The 22428-nt window shown below is 33.1% G+C and overlaps 2 protein-coding genes across 3 annotated transcripts; both read right to left on the bottom strand.

Moving 5' to 3' along the window:
- Positions 1-128: 128 nt before the first annotated feature.
- On the bottom strand, positions 129-12054 carry LOC105331532 (uncharacterized). 2 transcript variants are annotated; one of them, XM_011433767.4, is made up of 14 exons: positions 11826-12054; positions 9294-9374; positions 7666-7693; positions 6953-7200; positions 6109-6239; positions 5754-5887; positions 4581-5615; positions 2302-2456; positions 2022-2109; positions 1870-1905; positions 1661-1763; positions 1191-1377; positions 971-1085; positions 129-693 (listed from the first exon to the last, which is right to left on the bottom strand). In XM_011433767.4, the coding sequence occupies exons 2-14, from the start codon at positions 9369-9371 to the stop codon at positions 503-505; spliced, it is 2529 nt and encodes an 842-aa protein (XP_011432069.3). In that variant the 5' UTR covers positions 9372-9374; positions 11826-12054; the 3' UTR covers positions 129-502. The 2 variants fall into 2 exon arrangements, with proteins under 2 accessions (XP_011432069.3, XP_019924192.3); XM_020068633.3 differs by lacking the exon at positions 11826-12054 and adding an exon at positions 11137-11331.
- Positions 12055-14571: 2517 nt separating this feature from the next.
- LOC105331533 (uncharacterized) lies at positions 14572-18724 on the bottom strand. Its single transcript, XM_011433768.4, has 5 exons — positions 18482-18724; positions 17014-17212; positions 16549-16709; positions 16361-16458; positions 14572-15130 (listed from the first exon to the last, which is right to left on the bottom strand). Exons 1-5 carry the CDS (start codon positions 18485-18487, stop codon positions 14908-14910), a joined length of 687 nt encoding a protein of 228 aa, XP_011432070.3. The 5' UTR covers positions 18488-18724; the 3' UTR covers positions 14572-14907.
- Positions 18725-22428: the final 3704 nt, after the last annotated feature.

The raw sequence follows: 22428 nt of genomic DNA, 5'->3' as shown, positions 1-22428 counted from the left end.
ACTTTAAAACAGATTTAATATAAATCTCTGATGAGCTGATCTAAACAGCGATATTCTTAAGTCGCCAACTCTTCATGGTTTCTAATAGGTTTTAATTGGATGGTCAAAGAACTGGAGAACAAGGCAACCTAATGACTAATGAGCTTTATTGTGTACACAATCAACACACATCAACAAAAATGTACATACAAATAAATTATAGTTGCCATGTTTGTAACAATAACAGAAACATCCTCCTAACATTCAATGTATCTGGAAGCATAGTGAATCCACAACCAAATAAGCACTATGTACATAAAAAGACCTGACAAATTCAAAACTACGATCGTGGTATCGATTCATATGAACCATCGCCTATAGACCCTTTTCAAATAAATAAAGTCTTTTAGACATTACGATTCGTGTTCTTCATTGTGATCAAACAGTTGTCCCCCCGTGGACTCGATGGACGGGCCGCTTAGTGACATCTTGTGGTGAGCTTCCCTCTGATGTCATTTTTTGCTTAGAGCCTATTGCTGTTTGATCCCAGCTGCAGTCCACGAGAGGAATGACTCATCGTTTCATCAATCAGGAAAAGAAATTTTCTGTAGAGAACCAGCGTGACGGCCAAAGACAGCACCAGGGGAATGAAGGACGTCACACATATGATGACGTATGTATCCGTGCTTGTTTCCGGTCCACTGCTGCTGGTGTCTGCAAGAATAACAGCGTCTTAAAAATCGTGGGTGAAGTTAACCATTGGAGTTAAAAGACACATGCTTTTCCTTGATCACCATTATTCTTATCTTATTAAGCTTTTAGTTATTTTTCTACGGTTTTCATGAAAGTATTTATTTTTGTTTCCTTTCCAGGTTACCAGTAAGATATAAAGCGCTATTAACTACATATTGCTACTTCGTCACTACTCGTCAGTCTTTAGTTAACACCCCTTTCCACTTACATAATTTTAGTTCTTACGTCGATATCTCACCTTCACGTTTACGACGGAGGGGTTTTTCCGTGCTATATAACACTTTCAACTTCTGTTCTACGTACATCCGGTCATATTTGTTCCCGATATATCCAGAACCAACTCCACATGCATTCTACATAGAAAAGCATTCTTAAACTTGTCATTTAGTGAAAATATAAAAGATACTAGTATATGTACACATATTTGACCGTAAATATATATTTGGACTAACATTTACCTCAAAACATTTTCCTGTGTAATCGTAGCAGAGAAGAACTTGACATTGAAAGTACACATCAGTACTTCCGGAAAATCTAGCGCTCTCTAGATACCCGGATGAAAAGAGTCTCGGATAATGCAGTCTGTTTGCAGTTATTTCGGAGAAGGTTGCATTTATAGAGAACAGTTCACTGTCCACTGGGCACCTGTCAAGTAAATAAGATACGACATAAAAGAGCGTATGGAGGCTGGGTGGCCACTAAATAACCATTAGATCTACCTAATGACATATTTAGCTATTAACTATATTCTAGTACAGAAAAATTCCATAAATTTGAGTATTCTCGAATATCTTTGTACAAAGCTCTTCTTTCCCAGGGGATCAACATAGTATTAAAATGGCCACCACCACCCAGTCCTCTCAATGCGAGTAAATTCCTCGACTTGAGTTCATAATGTGTCTGTAAAGCATTTAACTTTTACACTAACCCATTTTCATCAATAAAAGGAATGGTTGGTCCACCATCATCCCAATCATTGTTTGATTTTGCAATACAATTTGCAAAACGGATTTCGCCTGCAGGTTTTAATCCTGAAAATAACATTAAAATATTTTATTAAAGTTTATATGACTGTGTATTTATCAATCAAATTCTTAATTAATGTAATTGCAGTTAACTAAAATGATAAATTAATACCTTGCGTGTACCCTGCCAAGTCATAGGGCTCAGATCCTACAGTAAAAAAGAATCACGGGTTATCCTCAAATGAATATTGCAGTGTATTGACACTTTTTCAATAAGGGTATTGATAAAATGTTGAAATATACTCACTTCCTGAGTTTCCTTACCTGTTGTGATATCCCTGTCTTCGTCTGCACTCCCATCACAATCACTGTCCACTAGATCTCCACTGAAACCCAAAGTCTGGCTACATTTCTGGAATAAACATGTGAGGGAGAGAATGCGTTACTTAGCGCTGATTTTCTTCTGTAGCAAAATATATGTGTGGAAGATGTATTTATGAACACAATTTGAAAATTGTTTGAGGTTTGGAGGCAAAAGGCTTTTTGAAATATTATGGTTATCATTTGTCATCAGTGATCTGAAAAAGATTTGGTTAATTCTTACCCACACGTTGGTTAGAAATGACTTTGGTGGAATTGTCACAGATAATTCTCTATTATCCCGCAGTAGTACAAGAAAAGACTTGCTTGGATGGGAAACCTGTACTATCGGTCCAAATAATTTACCTATTTGAAAGGTCAAGCCAACATAGGTGATTCCTGAAATATATACATATATTATAAAACAACATAAAGATTAAAGGCTTATTTAAATAAAAAACAAAAAACCTACAATGATTTTTCACTGGTTTTTTTTTCTTCGAAAGTCATCCTTTTTTTTAAATGTTTACTAAAATAGGTGTATTTAATTAATTTGTACAAACGTATGTCTAGAGATTAACATCGTCTCAGAGAATCAGTTTTCTCGGTAAACCAATGAAATTGACTGTATGTTCCGAGAACGCTCTGAGTGACCTTCGGGCGATGTTGTGTTAGTATAAAAGATGCACTCTCTGTCAGAATCAGGGTGAAAATAGGCCTTTCTTTGGACCCTTAAAGTGAATTCGGAAGGAAAGCACTTTGATGCCCTATACCTCTTTTGTTGGCGAGATTTTCCCATCACCCAGAAGACGGGGACCTCCTATCTCCCCTCTGTCCTCACAGACTCAGTACTTAACTACCCTATCCACACAATGTTATGGCGCCATATTGGCATTGTTATGGAATCTATTAAGAATCCGTGCCTTCATCTCTTTGCTTTATCAGCACTATCAAGGGCACTATCACCCAGTTAAGTGTAAATGATGGCATAGATTAAGAATCATTTGAATAAATTTAGAGAGTAATTGATTTCTTTCGAGTTGTAACGGTTCCCTGAGTAAGAACGCGGAGGAATTTTTGAATAATACGCTGCAAATTTCTCAATGGTGAAATGGTACTCTCGAACCTAAGGGTTTATAATTTTTCTTCCGATTTTTCTATCGAATCATATAAAATGTTTGCAGTTAAAAGTATATATCATTTACCAAATATCTTTTTAATATGTATGAATATTACCTACTATTTATAAGATAGTTTCATTTATATTAAATTGGTGTGCAAAATTCATACTAATCACTAATTGTCCAATTTTAAAAATATTGCTTCTGTGGTTTTTTGCTTATTGTCCGTAGAAGGTTGTGTTGAAAATGTGTTAAAATGGTAGAAAACCATTTTCTGTTGATTAATATAAAAATATGTTATGCTGCTGTCTAAATTTTGTCTCTCATCTACCGGGATTTATACAACAATCACGTGACGCGTCTTATTCCATGAAAAACTGTCAATACATGTATCATATTTCCGAGACAAAACAAATCTACATTTACAGCTACCAGTTATCACAAACTATAAACACAACAACGACACGAACTAAACTTGTGAGACACATTCACTCGTAACATTTGTATCAGAGCATCATTCTAGTCCGAAAAAAAAGATGTAGTATTACCTAATTGCAGACCAGTAACCGTAAAGAGGTTTTTCTATGAACTTGGCGCTATAAACTGCATTTGCTTTGCTAGTTTATTTCATGGTACGCGTTGCTTACTATTTTTGTTTTCATGTTTTTAGACCATTTGCGATTATACCGTTATGAGCGCAACTGCTGGTTGTAAGGATTATAGACATACAATGTATACAAAAAACATTTATAATGAAATAAGCAAAAACTTAACTTACAGAAATATAAAGCTTCATGCTGAAGCATAAAATATGTTTATATCATATGTTAATATAGAGTGTATATGATAAAGGTCGAAGAATACTTCAATAGCACATGCTAAGATGCATATCATATGTCAAATCACGTGATATAAGACCGTCGATAAATGACGTTTGATAAGGAATCAAGTACATCCATATGTATTTTGATATATTCTCTATAACCCGAGAGTATTCACCTATTTTTAAAGTAACAAGATGAGCAGTTGACAAATAACTGTAGCAAATGAATCATTAGTCTTACCTAAATCGAAATACGGACAAAATGATCAACAAACAAGCATACAGTACACATAGTATAATATGGCTCTTGCTATCTGCATAGTTATATATACTAGAAGTAGCTCTAGATTGTTCTTTAAGGAGGCTGGGTGGTCTACAAAACCAACCGGTCTACCTTAAAAAAATTTAGATATGATTTTTTAAGCTATAAACTCTCAATTAGTAAAATCAAAATTCATTAATTTTAGCTTTTAAATTTGAGTACTTTTCTCATATTTATACAGAGCTCTTCTCATTAAGGAGATCAATACCGTCTAAAAATGGCTACGACCATCCGGACCTCTTAATACATGTATATACCTGAGTGTCGAACAACACTTGTCCACGATAAGGTAGATCCCTCCATTACACCGGCAAAAGTTCCACTAACGTTGAGGTTATTTTGGTAGCCATCCTCAATCACGATAATGATCTCATATTCCACATTGACAAAGGCTCCAAACGTATAATGTGTGGACCATTGAGACCGAGGTGGTATGTTCATATAGCCTTTGACTGGTCCGTTTATAACGGAACTAAAGTACTGTCCACACGAAAGTGGGGCGCTGGATTCTATTATACAGTACTGTAAACTTGAGGCTGTGAAGACTGTACTATCATGCTGTTGTATAGTCCTTTCTTCTGATAAACCATCTTTGCAAACATAACTTAATACTGTATTTGCCGTAGACGACGTGCATACGATTTCCCCATAAGCTGGAAAAAATAGAAAGTGTGATCCCATATTTGACGTATCGGATAATTGTTCTGCAAATCCGTCCGGATTAGAAACAGTTTTCTGAGAACCCATGAAAATGGCGACTGGTTTAGTAGAGATGATTCTGAGTTTAGTGACATCCTCTTTAGCAACAATTTGCAGCGATTCGAAAGGAACAAGCCCAGTAAGAGATGATGGAACATCCAGTTTGGCGACATCGCCTTGTAGTGTTATATCTGTTTCCCGGTCAGTAGCGAGAATTACTACAGTATTACTCTGAAAGAGTTTATTGATGATGTATTCTTTTCCCAAACTGTTTGTTGGGAATACGGTAAATATGGTCGTACTCTGCACTGTTAAGTAGTTGAACGATTGAACACATATCTGATGGGAGGAGGTGAGGTGAAGAGATTTATCACTCACTCGCTCCACGCCAGCATGAGGAGCTATCGCTAGCTTTTGTTGAGAAAAGTTCAGTACAAAATTTAGAAAGGTCTCGTTGCCACTGGAGTCTACATAGGAGGCATTGACAGGGTCTTGTTGTCGGTGGGTCACTATCAGGTAGCGAGTAAAATCAAAGAAAGGATCGGAGTCCTGCGGAAGAGCCAACCAAAAATCATAGCCACAGGTTCCCACCCCTGAAAATAAAAACACAAAAGGTAAGCTGAATAATACACTGAATGCTGTATTTTAAAGTATGACTCTATTGTTTTCTAAAAGTGCAGGTATTGAAAATTAAAACCTCTAAATAAACTTTCATTACTTTGTAAACTTACTGTATTCGTTGTTGTAGTAATACTCCGCTTTGAAATACACACTTTCCCCGAGATTTACCGAAGTAACAGAGCTACTCTGGTTGGACATTAATTCAAATCTTAGCAATTTTGATTCTGGAGGTACGAACGCAGGTCTGAAATAAAGTTATTCGTTAAACGTTTATTTTTTTCTTCAATTAGTTTCAATTAATTTGCAGTAAGTGATATCTAACATTCTCAATTACCTTTCTTTTCTATCAATGGTATATTAGTTCCTCTACATAATATTTATATCATTAGCATTTATTTAGTGAGAAAATATGAATTGCTGTAAATGCTTTATAAAGTTTAATGTTTAGAAGATGAAATAAATTACTGAGGTAAGATTTCAAGAGTTTGACTCCCAGCTGATCGGTCGCACACAGCATCTAAAAACACATCATTCGTAGATTTCACTCCAGTGTGTTCGAATGTGCGTAGTCGAAGCCGATATTCGTTTATATTGATCTAAAAGATATGAAAAATTACAAGGTCCTTTATTTGTTTATGTTGAAATGATAAGTGCAAAAACGTCAATAAGCTTTTCTATAATATGATTATTTTCATCTTAAAGTTAAAAAAACCCAACTCTGTCTCGCTTATTGTTACATGTATTCAAGAACCTCTTTTTTTCTTTATATTTTAAGGTAAACGCAAATTGCTGAGATTCTGAAAACATTCATTTTTTAATCAAAGCTTCTCGTCTGGCATGCACTATTAAGTTGTTTATCCTATAAAAGATCACGCCTGTTTTGCACCATTTCAAAACTAATTACATTCAAACCTGTAAATTATAGTCCAATTTTTATTTTGAATAAATTGTGTAAAAAACGGTCTTATCGTAAATTATCTTAATCAACAATCGTTCAAACCTTTAATCTGATCAAACAAAATAACGTCAACAGACGAAAAACAACATCGTTAATGATGGAGCTCATAGTTCCAGACAATCATTTACATAAGACCTTGCATTCTACCGGATTTCTCTTTTTTTTTTTGATTGAAAGAAAAGGGAAAGAAAAAAATCCCACTATACATGTTAATCGGGCTGAAATTTAAAATGCCAAACTCGAAAAAACAAGTTATTTTGTAAAGGATATTGGGCTGTATGAGTAAACTAAATTGTTTGATAGAAAAAAATATTTGACGAAAAATAAAGATTGCTATCAATAATTACATACCACTGCTATCCCACATGGATAATTAACTAAGGTAGCATCAAACGATACAGTCATAGTAAAGGGCGTGGCTTCTTCTCCGTTTCCCGCCACTCGGCAGCTATCGTTTTCGATTGGTTTGCTTAGCGTTGGGTCCTCCTCCTTCGCTGTATAAACAGTCACTGCTGATATGACGTCAAATTCTTTTATTACATTCAACGTCATTTCTAGAATTTGATTGTTGCTGCCACTAACAGAACACGTCACGGTAGCTGAAACATTCACGGTATATTTGTTTTTCCATATTTACCTTTCATGTTTTGAGATTGAATTCAGTGTATCTTTAAATATCGATATGAAAAGGATAAAAATGTACAAGAATGCAGACAATCGTGTTTTAGTATTGAGTTTTATTTAAAGAAAAATATCTTTCTTTGAAAAAAAAATTTTTTTAAAGTTTGTGCGAAGTCAAAATAAAGGTAAAAAAAAATACATGTTCGTGTTCATATGATGTTTTTTTTAACACTTTCTGTGTACTTTATTGAATCAATTAAGCCAGGTGATTTGCGTGGTTAACCCTGTCACGAAAAGAGAAAGAATGATGAAACTAATGACCCAATAACGACTTATAAAAGACCCCCACTAAGGTGTGTGGCGATGTTTGTTAGTGGCCCATATTTTCTCTCTACGTTGAATTTTGGCAATATATCGTATTGAATAAAGGGGAAATATCTTACCTTTCTCTGACCGCACTTTACCAAATACCTGTAAATCATAGCCCAAATATGAATAATGTGGAATAAAAAAAATGTGAATATCTGTCAAAATCCAGTTTTATTATAGCAATAAATTACCCAAAGGTTGGACTGATTTATATCCTGCACACCCCGAGAGGGTTTTTAAATTGTTCCATACAGGTACATACATGCATTCTTATTTTTTTAAAATTTAATTATTTATTTATTTATTTTTTTTTTGATATATTAAATAAATTATGGCTGTTATGATAATTCAAAGTCAAGTGTACAAATTTATTATCATATTATTGGTAGCCATTTTCTTTTTTACTGGGTCGGGGGAGGTTGGGAGGGGTAATTTTTTTTTATTCATATTTTTATCTTCTTTCAAATTGTCCAACTTATCAGACTATTAAAAGGGTTAAAATCTAGTCCCGGACTATATGTTTATCAAAGCAATTCTCATTTAATATTTTTTTCTACTGAAAGTCACACTTTTAAACAATACCTTCTTAACGAAATGAAGTTTGATTTTAGGGAATATGGTCTCAGAATTATTGTTAATTCTTTAATTATGATTTTCAAATGAAATACAATCTTGCTAGATTTTGTAGGCATTATTCTCTCAACAGATTTAAGTGGAGGACAGTAAAATTTAATTTCTCTCTTATCTTATAGCCAATATTTATTTTTTTCTTTAATATTTTTTTTATATACAAACATAAAATAGAATTTTGTTTTGTCTTGTTTTGTTTTTGTTTTTTATTTGTTTGTTTGTTTATCTTTTTTTTAATTGTGAGAAAATTTATTAATCTTGGTACAACTAATATAAGGAGAGACCGTTCCTTATGAGTGGTTTCTTGATTTCTAGATTTTTATATTTTAAATCTAAAACAGAGAAAATCTTCATTTTCGTACTACATTTATGTACTATTCTAACGTATGCATTAAAAAAAATTAATACATGGTGACCGTTTCAATATTTCTTTTACAGGAGAAGCTTTTTTTTCAACACTTTAACATCGGACCTATAACTGAAATTTATAAGATATTACAAGCATTGCTGTAATTTTTACATTAAGTACATGTAAGGAGTATACAAAATAATAGTTCTATTATTTTGTACGAGGGGGTGTTAAGGAAGCATATGGAATCTGAGTTTCATGTAATTCCGTGAATATATTTTCAAAATTGTAACATCTCAAAACAGCAAATTAGACGAAATTTTCTCAACTTAAATTGACGAAATTTCAGCAAGTTAAATTGAAGAAATTTCAGCCATATGTATATATTCTGGCTTTTTTAAATTAAATATTAAGGTGTAATATACAAATGTTTTTACTTTCCAGTTACATATGAAAGAAATGATTTACATATATGTATTTAACGTAACTAAATAAACAGTGCTTAGTTACTCTCATGTATGTTAAATCGTTTTCTGTTAATGTAACATATTCTAGTTAACTTTAAAAATTTGATATTTTAGTAAGACAAAAATTATCTAGACTCTATAAATCGAAAGCTTTGAAGACATATTTTCGGTATTAAACAGCTTTTACTGTGTTTTCGCAGTAATTCAATTTATACAGATCTATGAAATGATAAAAACAAAAACAAAATCAACCTACATCTGCCCACATAAGTACCCATGCGGCATAGATGACCATGCTACCTGGAGTTCTGCCTCGTTTAAATTTTAATCTCATATCCTGCAAAAAAAAAGTACGTTTTACAAAAATATTATATTTGAAAAAGCAAATACACTTAACAGAACTTCTACGTGTTCATCCTTTTAAATGGAATAATTTGAAAAGCCCAAATAAAATAGAAATAGCACGGATAAAATAAGACAATACCGATCCAAATCAACTACTTTGTACCCGTGACGAAACCTCAAAACAAGAACATGGTATTTTGCAGCACGTGCTTCATGTCTAATGGCTATTTAAATTGCAATTGACTTAAGTTTTTACTAACAGTCTCAAATGTAGAACACTTAAAAACGACAGAATGACTATTGTGGAAAGAATCAGAGCGCTTGAAATGCTGGTGTTTGCATTGTTCTTACGACAGGATGTACGAACTATCAGCTAACTGTTAATTTCGTCCACATTGTTCCAATTATTTGGCAATGTATAAAAATTGTTTTAAGATAATTTTTCTTAGTTATGAATGACAAATCTTTTCTATCGTCAACCCTGAACAATCCGAAATGTCTGGGCGAAATTCAACCAAACCGGAAGTGACATCAAGTAAAGGATCAAGTCTCATTTTGCAACCGGATTGCTACAACGCAACCACTTGAGAGAATAGCCATCTCAACGACAAGACAAACGAATGCCTTCATTTGTCAATTATCTTACTAATATTTTGATACATTTTTTTTATTATTTTGAGGATGTATATATTATGTCGGGGGTGAGGGTGTTCGCCTTAATTAAATGATATCTTTTCACTCAACATCCAGTAGAAAATTAATAGTTAACAGCGTTGCGTATCATTTATTTCAAACACAAAATGTCGTCAAAAATTATTGGCTGAACATCAAAAACTTGGAGTCAGTGTATTTTGGTGTATATTAGCACATGCCGAGACACAGAAGTTAACGATGACTATTGAAGTGTCACTAACAATTAGATTCTCTGTTCTCTTTAATAATAACGATTAGAGTTTGTTTAATCCAGTCTTTTCTAGTTTTTAGGTTTCATAAAATATTCAATTCAAAAGCACCAGCGTTAAGAGAGAGGGGGAATTAAACAGAAACCAAACACTTCCTAGTTGATAACAGTAATAATGAATACAAATCCTCTCCTGACATATTTTTTTTTTGCGCAAAGATATTCGAAGTAGTTGACATTATCGTCCAACCGCTTATGCCCTTGCCAAGAAGCTCAGTAAGTGTTATTGATGCAGTTATCAAAAATGCACTAATTCTTACAAATTAGAATTAGGTTGGGTATGAATATTACCTACCTACATGCATTTACATCTCTCTCTCTCTCTCTCTCTCTCTCTCTCTCTCTCTCTCTCTCTCTCTCAATATGTCATTTTCCAACTTTGCCAAACTTTTAATGTGCATTTCTGAAATACGTTTTATATATGAATTTATTTCTTTATTCATCATTTTATCACAAATAGTCTTTTTTAATTGAAGAATAATTTATGGTGAGAATTTTTAAAAACCCCAGATTTATATCTAAAAAAACATCACGTCGTTTGAATATTAAATATAGTAGCTATTAAATGACAAATATGTCCCGTATTTTTACAATCATATATATATGAAAAAAAAAATATATGAGAGAGAATATTTAAGCCATATACAATGACAAAATCGAGAGTAAGTTAAATCGACCATTCTAAGAGTACATATAACTTTAAGGAAGAAGCGGGAACATCATCTAACAAATCATGTTTTGTATATAAAAACAAAGAAACTTCTTTTGTCTAAAAAATGAATTTAATACATACCAACATGTCTTATCGCACTTGTCATTCATGTTAAAGTTTTATTGGATTGCACATGTTTTAAAGTTTTGGTACATTACTAAAATCCGTAAAAATATCACTATCAATCACAAGAAGTTTATTTGCCTATAAGAAACAACATCCCGGGTATTTATACCAACTGATTCTTGTATGCTACTGGCTGGACCCACATCCCCCAAACACTTTTATAAGTCGCATGTTAATTTTTTTTTTATTTTTAACAAATATCATAAAGTGAAAATTCAAAAATCATGTAAATTCACGGTTGTAGATCGTTATCTCAGAGACGCCGTACCCACACGCATTATTCTCTAGGGAGATGATCCAAGTATCTTGGCGCAATCAGGGATCCAGTTCAGAGAAAGATTGTGGAGAGACGAAAAAACGCCGCCGATTCATAAGAACAGGGGGTCTTTGACTTGAAAATATCACCGAGAACAAAAGGTGAGGTCATATCATGATGCCCCGCGATCAAATAGATGATAATATTCTGTAGGGATGAAGGTATTTCGTAAAGGTCACCCAAAAACACACACACACAAGAGAGAGCCCTGATAAACCTTGGAAATCATAAAGATTGTCGCAGAGGACGACAAATATTCATAAATTAAAAACTTTGAATAACCTAATCACTGTGAACATTTCAAGAAGGAAATTACGGATGCGCTTACCTTGATTTCGGGGAAAGATCTGTTTTCATGTTTCACACTAAAAGAAAGTAACTAGGTTTTCTATCCTTTTCATTAATTCCATCAAATATATAGACCTGGATTTGGTCCGATTCTATCATTTCGAAACAAATTGGGAATAGTTTTCTACCCTGATCCTCCCTGTTTCCGGTCTACTGATTCAGATGCTCTAGTGATATCAGTTAACCGTGACCAAGTTCTGAAAAAAGGCTTTACAGATATATGCAGCCTTTACAAAGTCATTCTGATATTAAATGTTTATCCATTTTAAAGGCATGTTTGTGGGTTTTACACTAAACGTTTTATGTTTATCGGGGCATTTGGGCTATGATTATAAATGACAAACAGATACGAATAAATGTATAATCCTCAGTTGTTATTTTTAGGGGGAAAGCCCTTCCACGAAGTAAACATACAACATACTAGTACGTATTATATATATGATTAATTTTTGTCAATTCCTTTTTGTTGATATAATAGTAAAGGAACAGGCACCTTTGCCCTGAAACACTCACCTTCCAAACTTGCCAATTTAAACGAGGCAGACACCCAATTTTTTCTTATAGATATTCTAAATTGCAAATTATTTTATAAAAATTGTAACTTATTCGAATTTAAAAACTACCTTTAAAAAATTCTTTTTCTCGACTGAAAAAAGAGAGTGGGTTAATCAAAAAACGCAATTGTTCAAACTAGCTTCAAAAGATGAATAGGTAACGTTATCAATCAGATATTATGTACAACAAAAAATAAACAGAAAAGTGTGAGTTGGTCTCAGATTTTTTTTATCAAAATAATATTGAAAATAGAGTGTATATATTCATACCCCAAATGCCTGTGGTAAACTTTTACCAATACTGACGTTATACGGACTCGTCTATTGAGTTTCAATACAGTGAATACATTTGTGTATCAGAGGAAATTCATCTTATTTATTTTCGAAACATTCTTTTTCTCTGACCCTTGTTCCTGATGTAACCAGTTGTTTCGTTTAGGTAACATTATATAAATAGTGCCTGTTTGGGAGGGTAACAATTGAAATTGACACCCAGAGAAAACGATTGTCAACCGACGCGAAGTGGAGGTTGACAATGGTTTTCGAGGGGTGTCGATTTCAACTGTTATCCTCCCAAACAGGCACTATTTATTTTATTATACTGAATGTCAATTTTAAAGAAAACTTAACTGTTTTTCTACATGAATGCCTTGAATTCTACTGCGAACGGTATGCTCATCATTTACGCGCATGTAACAATTCGTTATGTTACCCGTTGCCAAGTGTGTTGCTAACGCTGGGGATAATAGAACGGATTATGCGTCTAAACCAATCAGATTTCAGTATTTAACATGAAAGTCAAATAATATATAAATAGTGCCTGTTTAGGAGGGTAACAGTTGAAATTGACATGCCGAGGAAACCATTGTCAACCGACGCGAAGCGGAGGTTGACAATGATTTTCGAGGGGTATCAATTTCAACTGTTATCCTCCCAAACAGGCACTATTCATTTTATTATATTGAATGTCTTAATTTTAGAGATTTTTACTGCTTTTATATAAAAATGACGTCAATTCCACGGCAAACCGTACGCGCATAATTTACGCGCATGTAACATTTCGTTGTGTTACCCGTTGCTAAGCGCGTTGCTAAGCGTGTTGCTAACGCTGAGGGTAATAGAACGGATTATCAACTGCGTCTAAACCAATCAGATTTCAGTATTTAACATGAAAGTATAATAAACCATTAACGCAACCCAGCAGTAGAAAGAATATAAAAAAGGATATACAGACTTATGCAGAAGAAATTCAATGTGTATTTGTAATGAAAATGTTAATTTATGAATAGAGTAGTAGAAAAAACATAGTTATTTATTTCTATTTTGAATAATTAAAAAACATTTAGGTAACACCAATCATAAACATTTTGCTTGAATCATTTTATTTCGTTTATTGCTCAATAAGTTATAAAAATGTAATATATTTTGTGAAATTGAAGACCATGCTTAATCAAATATACATCATATTACATCAAGCCAAAAAAATCGCCAACTTTCAGGTGTGATGTGAAAATATATTAATATGTTTCGTTAAATGATATGTAAAAAAAATAACATATTAAATGCTCATTCAATAGGGGTATCATTGGTTCAATCTCGTGTATTGTGGGTTTTTGGGTTTTTTTTTTTTACGTATTTCTTATTACTGAGAAATGTAAAAAAAAAACATAACTGTTGCAATAAAAGACGTACTAAATTTTAAATATTTATATCATAAGAATGAAAAATGTAATCGCATTTAGATTTTTTTTATTCTTTGAATGTTTTATTAATCATGTTGAATAAAATCGTCCTATTTGTGATTATTTATGATGAAAGTTGTTATTTTACATTGACCAGTTGTTCAATTCAAAATTGTCCATAAAAGTTTTATTTGACTCCATTAAAACAATTGGTTTCTCCTCCACGTATGTCTCGTTTTTTGGTTTATATAATGATTACAAAAGGAGCGTTGCATTTATTTTCAATTTGTTTTATTTCTACTGATAGCGATATATTCTAATCCTACCTTGTTTCGTCCGTTAAAAGCAATATTTTTGATTTAACAAAAATTATGAATGTAATACCTATAAGACGGTTTGTTTTTCGATGTCTATGATTACAATTTAATTTACGACGACCGAGGCACCCAAAATGTAAATCATTACTGATACATCAAAGAAACTCACATAAGATATCGCAAATTTATTCAAAAATCGACTTAAATTTTTTTGTTAAATAACATTAATGGATTTTAAAGATACCAAATCTGCTACAACTGTCGCCTCCACGCAGATTTCATACGTAAACTGATTTTGTAGTCAATGAGAATTAGTGTTTATGTCCATTTCACGGTCTTCTTCACTGATGAGATGATGATAAAGTTGACTTGTCATGGCAGGCGTCTGTCTGATGTCAATGAACTGGGCATGCGCATTTCCTGCTTACGAGGCAAGCGTCACACGATTAACGTTGGAATTCCTTTGATATCACCTCTTGTTCGGTGAAGAGTTTTGTCCAAATCACAAATTAGTAAAAATACGACAAACCAAATAAAAACACTATAAATATGAAATAATTGCTCGTATGGCATGAATTAGCTTCATTGTTTGACTCAACTTGAAGGGCAAAATGTTTGATCTTTGGACATTCCTCTGCTTTACTGAGATCTGTTCCCTTTAGCGAAATGTAACGAATTTCCTCGCTGTCATTATGTAGATAGATGTTACCATCTGGGCTAATGATAGTGGCCCTGAAATAAGAAATCCAAATGAGAGCTTTCCGGGTTTCTAAAATTGGTTTCTCTGAGTGTCCAAATTATATTTGAATATTTGAAAACTATTCTACAAAAAAGGGTGATATATGGATTTCTTTTAAAATGAAAAAAGTATGAGAATACTTTTCAGACCTTGGTCTAAGTAGAATCAAAATATAAGTTTGGCTTGCTTCACAGGCGGTAGAAAATGTATTTTATTTCACCCTTTCTGTAACAATTGATAAAAAGGATGTCGACTGAAGCCGCAATGCAATCCGACTGATTGATTGATTGTAATTTTACATACCAGCGAGAATGTTCCACCGAAATGGAAAACTCATTTAAGTTTTAAATTGCGATCCAATGCAATGCTATAGTAGTTAATGGTAGTACATTTATATGCTGTGTTTTTTTATTTGTTGTGTAATCCGCATGATCTTCCATTCCATTCCCAGGTTAAACGATGGTTTAAATATGCTCTAAAATGATTTTTATTTGCAGGTTATATCTTATATCAGTGGAGATTGTCATGTTTCTGATCTTGTTAAATGGAGAGTGACCCAAATAAATGCTCAATTACCGACGCTTCACAACAATGCAGCCATTTCATAAATAGATTGGCCGAGAGATTATTTCCATAAAATGCACTTTTAGATAACAACAGAATATCTTATTTCAACGAAAGTAAAACGAGAATGAAATGGAATTGATATACATTAAATCAAAGTCTGATGTAGACTTTCAGCATTGAAGGACTTTGAACATTTTTTACGGTAGTTAGTTTGATGGCAAAATAAACCTTTAAGTAGTCGAAATGATCTCATGTACAGTGCAATGAAAAAATCTGTCATTAAACAAGCAATATATATTTTATTTCAATAGAGAATTATATCTTTTAATTTGATGATAAGTTTGTTAACCCTCTGTGGAGGCCATTAACCCATTAACGTCCTAAGAATGTTTTTCGTATTTCAGAGAACTTTTAATTCGTCTGTGAGAGGTTTTTGAATTGAAAACACTTTGTAGTACAATGCTGTAAAGGTTCGACGAACAGTGTTATAACGCTGAATTGGGGACAATGAATCCTTTGAGTAATGGTACTGTACATAAGCCACACTGTATTTCCAAAGAAAAGGATTTCCAAAGTGCTACTTGAATTTTCCTTTGGCATTTCTCATCCCATATCATAATCATCAACATAATATGTATATAAATACTAGCATATACCTGAATTTAATCTTTCTTTTGGTAGTGGTTATGACGAAGTTGACTTCAATTTTTCCTTCATAAGGTTTTCCTGACCATTGTTTTGTTACAACAGCGCCCTAAATTTAAGAAACAAATCAATCATACCTGTACACAAATCAAGTAATATTAGCATTACACATTACGTAACATATGCACATTTGGCATACCTTTGGATTTTGTCTACAGTTCAAAAACTCGAAATAATCATTTCCGGGGAGCATCTCAAACTCTCCGATGTTGTGATCTACATCCGGTCCGTCACACCCTTTCAGTCGGGGCTGAAGTAAGACCCAACCAATAGGACGACTCGTCATGTTCACTATGCTAACTGGAAAACAAAATATATTGAACTATTGATAAAGAACTTTGAAATCCATTAAGATTTTGTGTTTAGTAATGTTAGTTTTGATAAGAACCATGATCTTTGCATGTAAGAGTTTTTCATGCAATAACAGATTTGCAATTGAATGGAAGAATTTCAGTAAGATATCTGTAAAGAATATTAATAGTACATGTAACCCTTGCTTTATAGAATGCATGTATTTCAAAAATGATACCCGATTGCACATTGAATGGCGTACAATGGAATTTATGAATCTAGAATCTATTTTAGCATCAAATGTGTACAATACCTTCGATGTGATGCATATCTTCATGGTATATTGTGTCACTAACACGAACTTCATAAAGACTTTTGTCTTCTCTTGGCGGTGATCTTGCTCGAGATGGCAGCATCGTTCGGCACTCCTTGTCCGAGTTCCTAAAGGGGGATTGGCTCGCACTCGTTTTGGTCATAAGTATAAAGAGACAAACGTGTGCAAGAATTGCGGTCTGCAAAATAGTTATGAAGATTCATGAAATAAATATACAATATACAATAAACTATGAAATCTAAACACCAATGACTCATGAACAACAGAGACGCATAAAGTGACAAGGACAGGGTCACCTGGGTGATTATTAATGTGACTGTGTGATTATTAATGCGCTGTGGGGCCATTTTTTTTCGCCCATTAGATGCCTTAGTCCGGGGGCTCTTTAGACACTTTCTGTATTTGGCAAGGGTCATGGGGTTAATTTTCTTTAAGCCTTCTCACAGATTTTTTTCCCTTTGTCTTAACCACATGTTTTTTCAATGTACATGTATCCTTAAATGACTTTTTATTGTAAACCTTTATTCTACCTAAGTCTTAAATCAAGTACTTATGAAACAGTGTGATTGAATATGGTCATCTTAATTATCTTATATTTCCTGATGAGCAATAATTCGATATTTAAATCATATTTTCAAATGATGGTAAGTATATTGTGGTGATTAAGAATCATTGCCTTTTCATCTTACAAGATGTAGAGTTGCTACAGAGGACATTGACCGTTTTGTCAAGGTTCAAACCCAATCGTGTCTTCGTAAAGACCATAAAAACTGAGGAGTTTTGCTTTTGTTGAATTCAAATTCATTTATTCTCTCATAACCATATAAGTGGTACAGGTGGTACAAGTTAAAAATGTGGCCAATTTCTCGGTTTAGTTAGTAATGTTACATTAAGCTATAAATTGGCATTAACATCGACAATTCACCAATATATGGGCCATAAACATCAAACCGAAAAAGATACAAAATTGGGCATAGAGAATTTTTTTTCCATTTTTATAATTGTCCATTAATATCAGTACAGTAACTGTTCGATACGGTGAATAATAATGTTAAAACTCCAAATATGGAGAATTGCGGATTTATTTAGCAATTTAAAAAAGTGTTGTCTCAATATCTCTTAAACATACCAAAGACAATTCTAGTTAATTCGATTAATTTTCTTGGCTTGCAATTAAACACTAGATGAGTTATAAAATTTTAAAATCACAAGTTATCGTATAAGGAAAGTTATATCATTCTATGCGTGTTCTTTCAAGATATTGTTGCAGAATTGAATGTGATAAAAATGTAGAATTTAAAATAGCGTGAAAATGCATTAACTTAATACGATATTTGGAATATCTTTGCAATTATGTAAAAATCAAATTTTAAAAACAATTAGAAAGTTTTAACCTTTGGAATTCCTCACAATTCTAGAAGAATTGTTACAAAACAATGCAACTTACCTTCATTTTGCCTCGGACAATGTTTATGAGTCCTATTTCTTAATGAACATTAAATACTGGATAGTTGGGGGGCCCTAATTAGTCGGCTGTCATGTGAGGGGAGGGAGATATAAATGGTTCACCCTACATAGGGGATGATAAAGGTCCAATCCTCGTTAGTCACAGTGGCCGTGTGGTCAGCTCTGACTTTTCTGACTAACAGAATGATAATGATTGAAAACAAACGATGCCAAAAGGAGGGTGTTTACTCATTGAATTCAATTGTTGAGTTCCTGTGATGTGTATATGTTACGAAAACCCTGATATAGGAAAACCTGATATACAAAAGCCAAATAGGCTAAAACATTTTTTTAAAAATGTTTTTAAAAAATACTAAACTCGTAACGAGTAAAAGTACCTTGTTACTACGAGTTTGTATAGCTTAATTTAAAGTAAGTATCTCGTTATAACGAGTTAATTATCCAATACTAACGAGTTAGTTATTTTGCTTTCACGAGTTAGTTACCTCATTAAAATAAAATTAGTATATAGTTTAAACGAATGACATTATAGTATCTCGTTTTTATGAGTTAGTAGATATGTATCTCCTTTTAGTTTTTTTTCTCTATAACAAGTTAACTAACTCGTTGTGACAATATAACTAACTCGTTTTAACGAGATCACAAACCCGTTAAAGGGGCATGGTCACGATTTTGGTCAAATTTTCTTTTTCTGTTTTTATTATTCATAATGCTTGAGGAATGCATTTCTAGTGATCAAGTGAAATTTGAGGGCCAGTTGTAGAGTTTTAGCAAAATACAGGGCTCACTATTTCTTGTCATGTAAACAAGGCTCGTGCCCTGTTTTTGTTTACATAGGTTCATTATATCAGTCAAATTTCGTTTTCAAGTTGAATTTTTGTCTGCTTATTCATTTTAAGCATGACTAAAAAGTTCCTAACGTTTAACATATTCATTTAGGTCTACAACAGAAATTTTTACTTCAACATTCAAAACGTAAACAAAAGCTTTGTTTATATAGCAAAGAATTGTAAGCTCTGTAACTCGCTTATAACTAAACGAATGGCACTCCAATTTGAAATGACTATTAAACATGCCATAGTGAAGCATTGTAAACATTAAGATTTGGGAAATAAATTTTGACCAAAATCGTGATCATGCCCCTTTAAAACGAGATAACTTTCTCGAAATAACGAGATAACAGTAACGAAATATTAACTCGTCATAACAAGATACATTGTGCTATCTATCGCTATAACGAGTTAAATTTATTATTTTTTTACCCTTTTTTAAATTGAGCCGTATCGGCCTTCTAAATATTCCCATATTCAAAAAAAGACAATTAAAATCGTCTTCATCAAGAGTATCCCAGTGCCAAAATAGCCACAATCGAATTTCTGTGGGTTTTTTTTATTTCATATTTATTTAATGAAATTGGATAACTAACTAGTGTGCTTTTTTTGGTATGCTCATTCTTAAATTAATTATTTAAAACAATCTAACAGAAGTTTAAGAAGTGTTTACGACATATTTGCAAAAAAACACCCCAAAGCCATTGTCTGGAGGGGAGGAGGTAAAAGATTACTGACATGATTCAACAAAACAAGTACATCTAAATATGATAAATTTGATTAAAATTTCTTGTCGTTAATTTCCTCCGATGAACACATTTTTCTTTTCTGCTAAGGATGAGTAATGTCATTCAATATGATAAGTTGATGGTCTTGTTGGATTTGCCGTAAATGGACAGATCATCCCCAACTGTTAACATCCATGCATGAGGTGGAAAATTTTAAGGGAGCAGTTAAGCCAACGCATTGCCACTTCTTTTATTGCTGGCCTATATATAGTTATTTCAACTTGTGAGTAATATCTGCGATATCTCTAAATAGGTCATATCTATAAGGATAAAGGGGGGATATAACTGTGGGAATATTTCGAAACATTTTTATTTCATTATAGAATGAATATAAAATGGGAAACTTACACCTTTTTGTAGATATCAGGAGCGATAAAAACATTCTTTAGATCCTCTGTTATTTCCAAAGAAGTGCTCCATCTCTAACGCTTCTATATAAGAAAAAAGTACCCTTTTATTCTTTGTTATTTTTTTTAGCCTTCTAATTATGTGAATTGCAGGATTTGTACTTTAAACAGTTTTGAAGTGGTACAAATATGCAATTTAACACATAATAGCTGCAAAACAGAAAAGTGAAGAAATAGAAATAGATTGAAGGAGAACGGTGATTTGTAAGATCGTAAATCTTTGATGAAATTAAACGTACCATAAACGCCACTTCCTTTTGCATAGTAATGCAGTTTGAGGCTTTAATGCCATTTGTTACACTAGATGGTGGCCGCATCAAACGAAAGACAAATAATGAGGATACCTTGGTTTTCATAGTCAATATTGAAAATTCAATATTATTTACTACATGTGTTAATCATTTCTCCTTTATTTCTGGACACTGTCAGAAAAAGATATTCTACCGTTAATGTTTAACTTTTTAAACTTCAAAATATGTGCAATGATACTACATTTATATACTTAATTTCTGATATTACTGCCCATTAATTATGTCACAAAGTGTTAACACTATAGCATCAATTTGTTAGAGGAAAAATATATCAAAAGGCATGAAGAATAAATTAAAAAGCATGAAAATAAATACCGACGATGTAGAGTTAACAGACACGTAGCAAAATGGTTAAGGGGGGTGGGGGCTCCTCCCAACTTTTATTGCAACTCGACCTTTTTATCATATCCACAATTGTCACTTTGAAAGAAAACTGGGTCTTCCACATTTCCCTTAATCAATTTCGACATAAAAATGATATTGAAAGAAATATTATAAATCAAAACTGGAAGATCGTAAATCTATAATAATTGGGATTTTGAATTATGGGCTGGGGATGCTATCCTTCAGTTATATATCATTTATGGGAGAGGGGGATCTTGTCAAGATTTGGGGAGGGGGGGGGGGGCAAGTTGGGCTTTTCCATGAAAACTATGTTGCGTGCCTACATGTATATACCATCTTCGCAGGCAAAGATTTCACTTCACTCCTCTAGCGAAGATTATATATGTAAGCAATGGAACAGAAAAACTTGCCTACAGACTACTTGTTCCCAAATGTTTAACACTCCCCCCTCTTTATCTTTTTTCTCTCTCGTTAAATTGAAAGTAATTTGAAGTAAACAGTTTTAAACACAATAATTCGGTTGAAAATTTATAGCTGCAGGTCAAGGAGACTTATTTTAGAAGTATTTAAGTTAGTTTTGAATTATTTTATTTAATATTGAAAATAGATGACACATTGTAATAGTAAAATAAACACCACGGAGAGATTATATCCCATTCATTTCAACACCAGTAAATTTACAGCAAATTGACGGTCTAAGACCAGGCTGACGGAATTAATCCACACTAAGACCCGTGTCATTGTCCAATACACGCTCAGCCTTGAGAGATCACGTATTATTATACGGTGTAAAGTTAAGGAAATTGATCTCTGAGCCAAAAGTGTTCATATGTACATCTTTTTCTCACACCTTATCAAAGCATTCATGGCTATAATCATGTCCCATTAGCATTCAGGCTTATTTTTGAGAAATTCTGAAGATCAAAGATATAAGATTTACATTTCATTAAATCAACCAATTTTTCAATTAAGAACACGTAGCTCAAAACGAAAGGCTACGAAAGGTCAGTGGAGAAGAAATATATCTAAACGTTTCTGAATTGCTCAGTAGCAAGGTACCGAGGCCGTGACAGCAAAAAATTGAAAACCTAAACAAACTTTTATTTCCTACACCTAGATTTAGTTTCCTGCATGCCTCATTAGGCGTGCATGTCTATTGACAGGTGTATCTTAATCTTGTTTTATCCCAAACTGTGCATCCAAGCTTCGATTTGAAGGTTGAGCATGGCCACTTATTCATTCTTTG

The sequence above is a fragment of the Magallana gigas genome, chromosome 7 (genome assembly GCF_963853765.1).
Source record: "Magallana gigas chromosome 7, xbMagGiga1.1, whole genome shotgun sequence".
Taxonomy (NCBI): domain Eukaryota; kingdom Metazoa; phylum Mollusca; class Bivalvia; order Ostreida; family Ostreidae; genus Magallana; species Magallana gigas.
Note: the sequence above shows the minus strand (reverse complement) of the source record. Positions and strands in the feature narration are given on the sequence as shown.